General features: G+C 44.2%; 1 protein-coding gene across 1 annotated transcript; it reads right to left on the reverse strand.

Moving 5' to 3' along the window:
- Nucleotides 1–7,679: 7,679 nt before the first annotated feature.
- Nucleotides 7,680–12,426, reverse strand: lim2.4 (lens intrinsic membrane protein 2.4). The gene is made up of 5 exons (XM_064348792.1): nucleotides 12,269–12,426; nucleotides 10,649–10,860; nucleotides 10,190–10,339; nucleotides 8,747–8,881; nucleotides 7,680–8,075 (listed from the first exon to the last, which is right to left on the reverse strand). The coding sequence occupies exons 2-5, from the start codon at nucleotides 10,821–10,823 to the stop codon at nucleotides 8,014–8,016; spliced, it is 522 nt and encodes a 173-aa protein (XP_064204862.1). The 5' UTR covers nucleotides 10,824–10,860; nucleotides 12,269–12,426; the 3' UTR covers nucleotides 7,680–8,013.
- Between the last annotated feature and the right edge of the window lie 317 nt (nucleotides 12,427–12,743).

The following is a 12,743-nucleotide window of genomic DNA, read 5'->3' on the forward strand; positions in this document are numbered from 1 at the left end:
AATTTTGAGCTTGTGATGCTATTCTACTGCTTCTGATGTTCTAAGAAATCTGTGGTTGTAGTTCCAGTGAAACATGAAGGTGTTCAATCAAACGACTGTTCCTTAGTAATCTTAGCTGTCATGAAAATATGACATGAAAATATGACTGCATTTGAACCAGATATCTTCTCCTTTGTTGTGTTGAAAAAATGAAAATAAAATGAATGATGATGATTGTGTGTGGAAGTGTGTGAAAATGCTGAATCAACATTACGCTTTTGACGACATATTCTCGACTGTTAAAAGACACCCAATTCCCAGTACTATGCATGCATGTGTGTGTGTATATATGTGCTTGCATGTGTGTGTGTGTGTGTGTGTGCGTGGGTTTGTGTGTGTGTGTGTGTGTGTGTGTGTGTGCGTGGGTTTGTGTGTGTGTGTGTGTGTGTGTGTGTGTGCGTGTGTGTGTGCGTGTGTGTGTGTGTGCCTGGGTTTGTGTGTGTGTGTGTGTGTGTGTGTGTGTGTGCGTGGGTTTGTGTGTGTGTGTGTGTGTGTGTGCGTGTGTGTGTGCGTGTGTGTGCGTGTGCGTGGGTTTGTGTGTGTGTGTGTGTGTGTGTGTGTGTGCGTGGGTTTGTGTGTGTGTGTGTGTGTGTGTGTGTGTGTGTGTGTGCGTGTGTGTGTGTGTGTGTGTGTGTGTGCGTGGGTTTGTGTGTGTGTGTGCCTTGTGCAACTGATAATGACTCCTAACGATTCCTCCATGTTTAGTTTTATTCACCAGGACTGTATAATTACAGAAAGCTGTGCATGTACACAGGCCTAGATCAGATGTTGCTTGTATCTTCAAATGGTTCATCTCCATCCATCCATCCATTGTCTATACCCGCTTATGCTGGGCAGGAACATGCCCTGAGCAGGCCGCCAATCTATCGCAGGGTGCACTCCAGAGGAAACCTACGCCTGCCCACAAAAAGGCCCGGGCCGGATGTCAGGCCAGGACCTTCTTGCTGTGAGTGGAAAGTGCTACCTACTGCTATTCACCACAGACTTTCACAACCTTGCAGCAGCTAAGCGGTTCAAATGACATCTGGCGCTAGCTTATCTGCATGCTTATCTGCAGTGGGCTCCTTTGGGTGAAGACAAGAATGACGCAGACAATGTTGCGACTGACCACGTGTGCCCTAGCGATGCTACCCTCTGCCTGAAAATGCTGTTTCATTAGTCATCGATCATTTATTGTAATGCGGTTGTTTACCAACACCTGTTCCTGGAGCCCGGCCATCCTGTACGCTTTCACTCCAACCCTAACAAAGCACGTCTCATTCAACAGCTGGAGATCTTGTTGAGCCTCCATTTAGTGAATTCTGGTGCGCCAAATTAGAGTTGAACTGAAAACCAACCGGACAGAAGATCGCCAGGAACAGGGTTAGGCAACCACTGTTCTAATTATTACCATTGTTCAGGAATATGTTTGAACAGTGGCACTCCTGCAAGTCTGTTGTTCACGCAGTCACATATTTTGGTGGAGTTTAGCCAGCTAGGAAATACGCTTCCTTTTTTCCCTTCTCTATCGCCCCTCTAATGCGTTTTTGCATATGCATGCATTTAGCTCGATTTTTCAATGTTGACTTGATTACATAACTCTGACTCATAATGTCCTGAAATAGTTTGCCAGAAAACATGTCAGACAAAAATGTATCTAAGGTGTCTTAATTTAATTTATCTTTATGACTCCAAGACTTGTCCTAGCGACAAAATTAGGACAGCATATCAACAAACCGGGGGGGGTGGGGGGGGCAGAAATGCATTTCTGAGTATCCTGAGAAATGTAAGACTGAAAATTAAAAAGGAGAACACAAAGATCCAAGCAGCCTCTTCTGCTTCCTCTCGAGGAGTGCTCGACTAAGAAGAGGAACTGAAAAGCAGACATTTCTCCCCACCGTGGTGACAGAAGAGGGGGGGATGGATTTTTTTTTTTTTTTTTAAGGCTCAAGCTCAAATGTTCTGTTCTGCAGTGTTGCACAAAACCCATTTCAGGGCCACTGGCGAGGGTACGTCAGCTGGTGAAAACAAATTTGGGGGGAAGGTACTGTGTTATGATGTCATCTGCCAGACATGGAAAAAGATGAACTGGGTTAGTTCCACCCACTCAGAGTTTCAAGTGGACTGCAGTTTCCTGGAAAGAAACTAACGAAAGGAAAATAACTAAAAATAATTATTCCGGGATGGTCTTTGAAAGCACCAAATGGAGCCTATGAATGAATCGAGCATAGCAATAGAACCCCTCTCAATATTTATGCTGTGTCAATAAATTGTTTTGTCTTAACAATTAGGAGCCATGCTTGTCTGCTGCATAATTCAGTCCAGTAAGTCCATCCATCCATCCATCCATTATCTACACCCGCTTGTCCTGGTCAGGGTCGTGGGGGGTGCTGGAGCCTATCCCAGCATGCAATGGGCGAGAGGAATACAGGAATACATCCTGGACAGACTGCCAATCTATTGCAGGGCACACACATCTTTCACTCACACGCATATACCCATGCGCAATTTAGAGTCTCCAATTAGCCTACGTGCATGTCTTTGGACTGTGGGAAGAAACCGGAGTACCCAGAGGAAACCCAGGGAGACACGGGGAGAACATGCAAACTCCACACGGAAATTTTTTAATTTAATGCAGAAAAGACAAGATGCCAAGCAGTTGGAACAATGCCGCTGTTGCACAAACTGCAGGTGACAGTAGACCCAGTCCCATTGTGTACAGCATGTAAGGGAGTTTCAAAGTTGCACTCATTGCATAGAGGTTTAGATAAAAAATAAAACACCAGTATGGCATTCCGATACTTTTCATAAGTATGCAGAAAGATAAGTAAATGGAAAGAAAATAAGATCAATAAAATGAGTAAGGGACGGCACGGTGGTGCAGTGGGTAGCACTGTCGCCTCACAGCAAGAAGGTCGTGGGTTTGAATCTCGGCTTGGGGCTTTTCTGTGTGAAGTTCGCATGTTCTCCCCGTGTCCACTTGGGTTTCCTTCGGGTACTCTGGTTTCCTCCATAGGCATGAATTTGTGCGAATGGTGTGTGTGCCCTGCAATAGATTGGCGGCCTGTCCTGGGTGTATTCTTGCCTCTCACCCAATGCACGCTGGGATAGGCTCCAGCGACCCTGCTCAGGATAAGCGGGTATAGATAACAGATGGATGGATGGAAGATTAATAAGATGATAAATATGCAAGAGAACAGGCAGTGAGTTGCTGAAACAACCATGATAATAATCTCATAATAACAATTAACTAAAATGTGACACGAAACACAAGGAAAAAAGGAAAACAGTCGGCCTCTAGTGGACAACAGGGGTATCTCGTGACGAAGGAGCGCCACAGTGCCCGGCGTCTTCCTGATTTCCTCTATTACTGCATATTTGATGCGCTGAATGATCAGATTTCAGATCTTTAGAAAATGTGCAATAATAGGCAAAGGGAGACTGAATAGACATAAAATACCTTTTTAAAATTGTTATTTCATTTATTTTACGAAAATAAAGTTTTCGAACACGCATGTGTTGTGACTTTTGCTAAAAAATACCTCCATACTACAGTATCTATTTCAGGATTTTACACACGCAATTCAGTCTGCTACCAAATGATTAATGGAAAAGAAACAGCCACTTGGTCAAATGCATTTATAATAAGCACGCACCAGATTGATCAGTATAGGCTATTTCCATCCATCCATTCATCCATCCATCCAGTTTTGTGTTTGTATTTAATGTATAAATATGTTATGGCCAAATTAATTGAACTTTTTATTTATTTCATGTAAGATGGCCTTATATTGTTCGAAATGCAATGGTCTGCGATAAATGCCTCATTTGCAATACTGTAGAATAATAAGCATAACTTAATTCACAGGTCACAACATTGTCCTCATGTCATTTTGCAGACTTTCCAGCAGTAGGCTAAGTGGAAGTTTTGATGTAGCCTACTGTAATTTACAGTGGCCAAATTTAGTAAATTTTCAGTATAACGTATCCGACTCAATTAAGTCATGTACGTAATTGAAACGGATAATGGCGACTGACCTGTAACATTTCACAGTACTAGGCTAAATATTTCCAGAGTAAATGAGCAAAATCCAAAATCTGTTAGCCTACATTTATACTGAATCTCACCTATCTCCGCACTGCAAAAAGTATACCGTAAGGTTGTTTTTTATTTATTTAAAATATTTATTATAAATAAATTGCCCGTTGTCGTGTCCCTCTTGTCAGCATCTAGTTATTCGTTTATCAATTAGTGGAAATGAACAATTATTTAAATAAACAATTGTTGTTTTGTTTTTTTAATAAATGTATGTGTAGAAATTTGTTTTTTTTTCAAGGGAGAGACCTACAAAGATGTGTGCAGACAAGAGACAGACGCCAGTAACAAGCGAAAGACAGGAAAGATTTTATATTCAACGGTTTTTACTGGCAAATGGACGAAGAATACCTCTATTAACGTGTGCAATGATTTTAAAATGGTACTAAATCACTTATTGAGTCTCTCTGTTTAGTACTTTAAGGCAAGGGGCAAAACTGACACCACCTAACGGTACAAGTGACCATGAGGAGCTGTTGTTCCTTTGAACATCTGTTTGAAGTCAAAATGTGTTGTTAATTAAATGTTGTTAATTTGAAAATGCTGTCATTAGTGAGCAGGCGGCGTCTTAGCAATCACGTAAAAGACGAAATTTGGTGCGGCCGACCGCGCCCTCCCCTACAATCGGACAGCAAATAGCCTTCTTTAATAGTAGAACATGGAGAGAGGTTAGTCTCAATATTAATGGAAAAATGTATGTATCATAATCCATAACTAAGAGACAAGTCCCAAACGTGTTTTACTATCCACACAATCCACACAATAACTTCCACTTATTTGTATAGACGCATTCATATTTGTGAATGCATATATTTCCCCTTTCGCACAAATTCATCCTACTTCGTATATGAAAACCAAAAATATGTTTCCAATTTCCGTGTGTATTTTTTTGTAACAAAAAATTCTCAAATGTAAAATTGGCTTGTGAATTGCTGAATCAAGAGACGCGTGCATTCAGTGACGTAAGTGTCTGGTTCTTTTCTGTTTCTTTATTTATTTATTTCATTTTATTTTGAGACTTCTCCCACGCAATCTGATCCACACACAAATAGCTGTGAGATCGTTTATTACGGTCAGAGGAGTCAAAAGTGGAATTTTTTGGACGACATGAGTCCCATGATAGCATAATGCAAATACAGCATTTTACAGGAGGAACATCATGCCAACAGCCAAACGTGGTGGTGGCAGCGTGATGGTACGGGGATGCTTTGCTGGAATGGCTGAAAAGAAACTAAATGAATGTTTGGAAGTGGCCTAGTCAAAATCCTGAGTTTAACCTAATAGGGGTGCTGCGGCAGGACTTGAAATGAGCAATTTATGCTATAAAAAAATAAAAATAAAAATAAAAAAACTACCAATTTGTCTGAAGTAGCAGTTCTGCTGAGAAGAGTGAGCTAAAATTCCCCCACAGCAATGTGAATGACTGATATCAAATTATAGGAAGCGATTGGTTGCAGTTATTACTGCTAAAGGTAGTGCAACCAATTATTGAGTTTAAGGGACCAATTACTTTTTCATGTGTCTGATAACTTTTTGGTAAATAAATTAAATAATAATTTTACCAATGTTTTTTTATGTTTTCTTCCGGTTTCCCCTTTGTCTTGTATTACAATTGGTCAAAAGATCTGAAACCATGAAATACCACAAATATGCAATAACAGGGGAAATCAGGAAGGGGGCAAACTATTTTTTTTTTTATGGCACTAAGTGACAAAAGTCTTTTGTTGATTCTATGTTTGACATTTGCATTTACAGGCTGTTGCCTCTCTACATGAGGACTAAAGAAATGCCAATCCCAGTAAAGAAAACCATCACGAGGCTGAGAAATCTGGATAAATTGGCCAAAATATTTGGTCTGTCAAAATCAACTGTTTGGTATATTGTTAAGAGGCAAGAATATTGGTTACCTCAGTAATAGCAAACAACCTGGAAGACCTTGGAAGGCCACTGTAGTGGGTGGCCACAGCAGTCTTTCAGTTGTGAAGAAAAACCCTTTTTCAACCATCAAAATATCAAGAACACTCTGCATGATGTGGGCATAGATGTTTCAAAGACAGCCGTACAAAGAAGACTACTCCAGCATAACCTCAGAGGGCTCACCGCAAGATACAAACCACTAGTAAGCCTCACAAAAAATGATAACTTTATGTAAGATCGCAGTATATGTATTTGTTTGTCAACGTTACTGTTTAATTGTGGGTTTTTTTTTTTACCCTTTTCTTTTCTCCCCTTGTTTTTTCCACCATGGCACCACCAAGGACATCAAATCAGTTCTGCAATTCCAACGAACCAGCGGTCATGGCGAGCACCCCTCCCTGGTGACACTGTGCCCACTTGAGCAATGATGTCAACCACGAGTCAGGGCTAGTGCCCGTGAGATCATCAAAACCACGAGTCAGTTCCTCAGCTGGATTCTCTGGTTCTCTGAGCTCCACTTTTCAAACTTCTGTGGTCAGTATCGCTAGGGCAACCGCATAATGTGAGCGCACTGAATAAGCTCAACAGTTTCATTCCCTTTTATCTTGGCTCCATCCAGTGGTGACAGAATAATAACAATTTGTTTTCAGAATTATATTTACATTTACATGCTGTTATATTTCAATATAGATCACATGGTTTTGTTTTCAGCAGTGGTTTGATGATTATACAGTTTTTTTCCCCCCCACTGGTCCAAGATTTCCCAGAATTCCTTTTGTGAAGCTGTGTCAGATGAACATAATGAGGCGCCTACGATAGGCTGCTTTTTGAAGCTGGACAATCCCACGCTCACGACTCACAACTCACCTTCCACAAGCCCCTGCTTGTCAGTACTTATTGCATGTACTTCTGCTCTCTTGCACCATTTTGTCAATGTGTTCTCTGTGTCTGTCTCATCACAGAGAGCCCACAGCTGTACAAAACCTGTTCTCTCTCCCCTCCCCCCACCTCCTCCACCGTGGAGGTCCTGCAGGTTTGAGTGCTCCTCACCTTGGAGCTCCCCTTGGAGCTTTCTCGCCGATGTGCTCCATTCATCCCACACGACAGACGCAATCAGAAAGCTGAGCAAGACGGTATTACATATTAGACACAGCCGGGTCCACCAAATGCAGCATAATGTGGAACGTGTGTGTTAACCCTGTAAGGGGAAAGGACGACGGAAACATACAGAAGGGACAGTTCAATCAAAGAGCAAAATGAAGTCAGTCCAGGGTTTCTGGTAACGCTCTGAGAGTTTATTTTCCCGCGTCCGCCTTTGAGCCGCGAGCCATCGCGCTTCTGAGCGCGCGCATGCGGCTCGAACCCGGGCCCCGTTCTCCGCTCTTTATGGGAGACCACAGGAGCGGCACGGAATCAGTCTGTACCCCCAATACTTCAATAAACACACTTCCAATGGCACTGTTTTCTCCAGTAAAAAAAAAATGCTTAAGTACCCCGATATATATATGTAACATGCAATAATAATAATAATAATAATAATAATAATAATAATATACAGATATGTGTACATGCAAATCAGCTGTTACTAGCAGAAAGTTAATATAGACAAACAGCGCTGGCTTATCCACTCAAGTTGCAGTAAGCAAGATCTATTTGATGAGGAACTTTATTGAAAAAGCTGGGGGGGGGCAGTGTGAGAAAAAAACAAAAAAAAAACAAAAAAACAATCCGCATACATCCGCTTTCCTTTCGCTGTGTGTGCAAATGCATTGACACTTGTGTGTGTGAAATCTGCCTCTTTCCTCCGGGTTTTTTTTTTCTTTATTTCATTTTTATTGGAAGAGGTTTGAGAAAGGCAACCAGAACGAAGATCACATCTATCCTTTTTTCCCCCCTTTCTTTCTTTCTCCTTGCGCCATGGGGTTCTCCCCGAAGGACTGAATCGTCCCGCGTCTTCTTTCCTCTTCTTCGCTCTTCTTCGCTTAACGAGGGCCCGCCACTCTTCTGCACTCGTGCATTCTGTAGGCGCACATGTAAAATATCCCTGCGAGACGCAAAAAAAACACAAAAACACAAAAACACACACGCGCTCTTAGATTTCACACCGCAGCACGGCATCGTGCAGTCACTCCGATAAAAATTAAAAGATTTATTGAGCATTGTTTTGTTCACGTTTAGCCGAATTCACAAGCCTTTTTCCCACGGCGTGCAGGGGTCTGGACGGTTCCGTGCTTGTTATCAAGCTTATTGAAGGTCCAGGTTAGGTTTATCAAGCTTATTGAAGTGTCCATGTTGGGTTAAATAGAAAACTGATAGATCATGTAAGCATTTGCAGTAATTGCACAATACAATAAATATAAAAAGCCCTTCTGCAATCTTCCCCGTGTACAGTAAGCATCCCAGGGTGCTTTTTGGGGTGATTCAAACCAAGATCTGAATCAGAAGCAGAACACAGAAGAACTGGCACAAAAGAACAGCCAAGTCTTGATTTCTTCATTTGAAAGAACCGATTACAAGAGCCAGGCTGAACCTTTGCCTTGGCTTGGAACTGACTTGTAGAGACAATGTACAGGCTTTTCCCCAAAAGTCACCACAAGTCTACAGTGGATAGACAGACAGACAGTGCGACTGGGAATGGACGGTTCAATCGAACAGGCGGTGTGTGTGCGCCCTTTGAAAACTCGCTGTGCACCTGTCAAGGTCGTGACCTCTCACCTGCAAAGAAGGTCATGAGCAGGGCCACCCATCCCAGGATGTAGGACCAGGAGAAGCGCCAGTCGCCGAAACGCTTCCCCAGGAAATTGACCGTCACCCCAGTGTAGATGGCCATCGCCAGCAGAACGAAGAGAGCTGCAGCGGGAGGGGAGAGGAGGAGCGAGAGGTATGCTACACGTGTACCATGAGCCACACCTGTGTGTTACATCAGCCATACCTGTGTGTTACACGAGCCACACCTGTGCGTTACATCAGCCATACCTGTGTGTTACACGAGCCATACCTGTGTGTTACATCAGCCTTACCTGTGTGTTACACGAACCCTACCTGTGTGTTACACAAGCCCTACCTGTGTGTTACACAAGCCATACCTGTGTGTTACATCAGCCATACCTGTGTGTTACACAAGCCCTACCTGTGTGTTACACAAGCCCTACCTGTGTGTTACACGAGCCCTACCTGTGTGTTACATCAGCCATACCTGTGTGTTACACGAACCATACCTGTGTGTTACATCAGCCATACCTGTGTGTTACACAAGCCCTACCTGTGTGTTACATCAGCCATACCTGTGTGTTACACGAGCCATACCTGTGTGTTACATCGCCATACCTGTGTGTTACACAAGCCCTACCTGTGTGTTACATCAGCCATACCTGTGTGTTACACGAGCCATACCTGTGTGTTACATCAGCCATACCTGTGTGTTACACAAGCCCTACCTGTGTGTTACATCAGCCATACCTGTGTGTTACACGAGCCATACCTGTGTGTTACATCAGCCATACCTGTGTGTTACACAAGCCCTACCTGTGTGTTACACGAGCCCTACCTGTGTGTTACATCAGCCATACCTGTGTGTTACACGAGCCATACCTGTGTGTTACATCAGCCATACCTGTGTGTTACATCAGCCATACCTGTGTGTTACACAAGCCCTACCTGTGTGTTACATCAGCCATACCTGTGTGTTACACGAGCCATACCTGTGTGTTACATCAGCCATACCTGTGTGTTACACGAGCCATACCTGTGTGTTACATCAGCCATACCTGTGTGTTACATGCAGGTAACATGACATCTGTGCATGAACATAGCTACGCATCCATAACGTGTGCATGTGGTACTTGGCGGTACTAAGGTACATGTTTACGTGTTGTATATCAGCAGTAGGTTAATGATACAGATCAGTAGCGCCCAAACAATTCCAAACAATTGCTGCACCTGCTGATCTCACTAATTAGTTCCCTGCTCTCTGGTCGAAGGTGTGTTAATTACAGAAATCAGCAGGTTGGAAGGAAAGCCTGCATATTCTCTGTCCTTCACTGCACACGACTGGGCACCAGTGGTATAGGTGCTGTATGCTTGTTGTACGATATGCGTGTACACCCATTGTATGTTGGAGACATGTTAGAATGAGCGTGCGTGTCCGCCGTGTCTTACTGGAGATGAAAAACATGACCCCTGCAGCGAAGGAGCGGTTGAATCTCTCGAACGCAGAGAAGTGGGCGAAGGAGAGGATCCCGGCGATGATGCCGGCAAAGCAGGACATCGCTGAGAGGATCATGAACGCGCGCGTCGCGTTCCAATAGGCTGCGGAGAGAAACCGGGGAATGATGGGACCGCTTGTGGAAGGGAATCCATCACTTAAACAAAGCAGTCGGGAAAATTCAGTCTGTAAAAATGTCTGATTTTCTTTCTTTTTTTTTTACCTTGACGTCCCATCTACGTTAGCGTGGCTCTGTTACTGTGATGTCACAGCACCGTGTAGTAAATGCTTCTGTGAGGTCACAGTAAGTGTCTGTGTTGTACCGTTACTGTCACCCCGGTGACGTCACTACGGTGTCACTGTGATGTCACAGTGGCGTCCGCGATGTCGCGTGCAGGCCGCGCGTCACTCACCGATGCTGTCCGTCTGCATGTAGCACTTGCCGGACATGCAGTACCTCCACAGCCCCTGGTGGGCGAAGCTGCCGGAGAGGCGGTACTGCATCCAGTAGTCCGTGGCCGTGGAGACGACCAGCAGGATGTTCCCCACGATGGCGCAGAAGAGGCCCCCGCCCATGAAGCTGTACATCCTGAGCGACACCGCGGCGGCTGCACGACGCGGAACACTGCGGACACGCAGGCGACGCAGTCAGCAACCGGCAGACCTAACCCTAACCCTAACCCTAACCCTAACACTGCGGACACGCAGGCGACGCAGTCAGCAACCGGCAGACCTAACCCTAACCCTAACCCTAACCCTAACACTGCGGACACGCAGGCGACGCAGTCAGCAACCGGCAGACCTAACCCTAACCCTAACCCTAACACTGCGGACACGCAGGCGACGCAGTCAGCAACCGGCAGACCTAACCCTAACCCTAACCCTAACCCTAACACTGCGGACACGCAGGCGACGCAGTCAGCAACCGGCAGACCTTTTTTTGTGCCGTTGTGCCAGATTCTGCAGATTCACCGTTCCTTGCATTCAGCATCTCTACACGAGTTCACACGTCAGACTTTGTGAATAGCGGTAATGCACGTCCGATAAAGATCAGTGAATCAGTGTGCAACGCTGATCCCTAAAACAATCACGCAAGGTTGAGGTACTGTAGATGGCACATGTGATGAATGCAAAGCAGTCTAACGCAAATCGCCGAGCTCAGTGCCATCAGAACCACTATCTTCACATGCAATCGCTATCACTGGCATACTGTACAGTGTGCATCCATTTTCATAACATAGCATAGCATATGTGACAGTGTTACTGATTTCATAGACGTAGGCAGCAACTCTCACTTTAAATAACCAAGGCTCAAGTTGTGCACCTGCTATCATAATGCAACATAGCATCAGCCTTTGGCTAGACTCTCATTCTCATACACAAATATACGAACACACAATACATCACTTCTCATCCCAAGATAGCGACCAAAGCTATGTGTAATTTTGCAACACAAATTATAATCTGTTTGTTGTACACTTGCAATGCTGCGATCAGTTATTCTGAAGTACTAAATAACTTCATCTGAAACACATTTTTGCCACACATTGTTTCTTACCAGAAATAATGATATGCCATATTTAGGTCACATTTTTTTCAATTAATGCAAAAATACAATTTCTCTTATCCACAGGTCATACAATTGAGGTGATATCAGTGGACAATATTTGCGTGTGATTTATATTGTGTGTGTTGTGTTGTAATCACCATTATAGCAGTCAATATTGTTTGTTTCCTTCCCTGATCCACAGTAAACATAAAACGATGACCACATTAAACCCTGAAGTACGATTTACGCGCTTGTCTTTATTATTACTATTGTGATATTTTTTGCACGTTCCATTTTTTAAAATTATTAACTATTTTCAGGCTTTAAGGCAGTCCTCAACACTGAATCTATTTTAATTTTATGCCAATTATAGCACAACTATAATTATATAATTAGAAGACTGATAGCCGTATTACAACAGTCTGTCGTCCAATGGGAGACCAGAGATGACGGCGACTGTAGCTGACCCAAAGAGGCCTCTTACCTGAGTATTTGGGGGGGGAGAAAACACCCTCTTAAAGGTCTGCTTTTCGGGAGAGGAGGAGAGCAGGAGGACCCCTACGAGCCTGGACTGGGAGAGAGTCGGAGAGAACCCTCGGGCGCCGAATTCCAAAAAGTTATCCCCTCCGCTTTTCTGTCGATGGAGGCAAAAATGCACGAACACAATCGCCCCAGAACAAATGCACTTGACCGTAGCAGTGCGGTATGCACGTGACTGTGTTCCATTCAGCCTCACGGGGCGTGGGGGTGTGGGGGTGTGGGGGCGTGGGGGGGGAGGGCAGGTTAGGGTGGCGGTAGGCAGGGGGATAGGGCACGGGATAGGGGACTGACCACTGTTTTTTTGTTTTTTTTTTGTTTGGCGTGTTCTGGAAGCAGGGATGTGCAGAGGTCTGCAGTACTGATGTGATGGTCAAAGCAACATGCTGAAGCCACACTTTCTTTCACGGGAGTCCAGCTGT

Source organism: Anguilla rostrata, chromosome 8, assembly GCF_018555375.3.
Source record: "Anguilla rostrata isolate EN2019 chromosome 8, ASM1855537v3, whole genome shotgun sequence".
In the NCBI taxonomy this organism is placed as follows: Eukaryota; Metazoa; Chordata; class Actinopteri; order Anguilliformes; family Anguillidae; genus Anguilla; species Anguilla rostrata.

Excerpts from the sequence above, each read along its gene's own strand:
- lim2.4 (XM_064348792.1), bottom strand. The coding sequence starts at position 10,823 with ATGTACAGCTTCATGGGCGGGGGCCTCTTCTGCGCCATCGTGGGGAAC. Across the intron at positions 10,340-10,648 it reads CATGCAGACGGACAGCATCG|CCTATTGGAACGCGACGCGC; the intron begins GTGAGTGACGCG and ends TTCTCTCCGCAG. Across the intron at positions 8,076-8,746 it reads GCTCATGACCTTCTTTGCAG|GGATATTTTACATGTGCGCC; the intron begins GTGAGAGGTCAC and ends TGCGTCTCGCAG.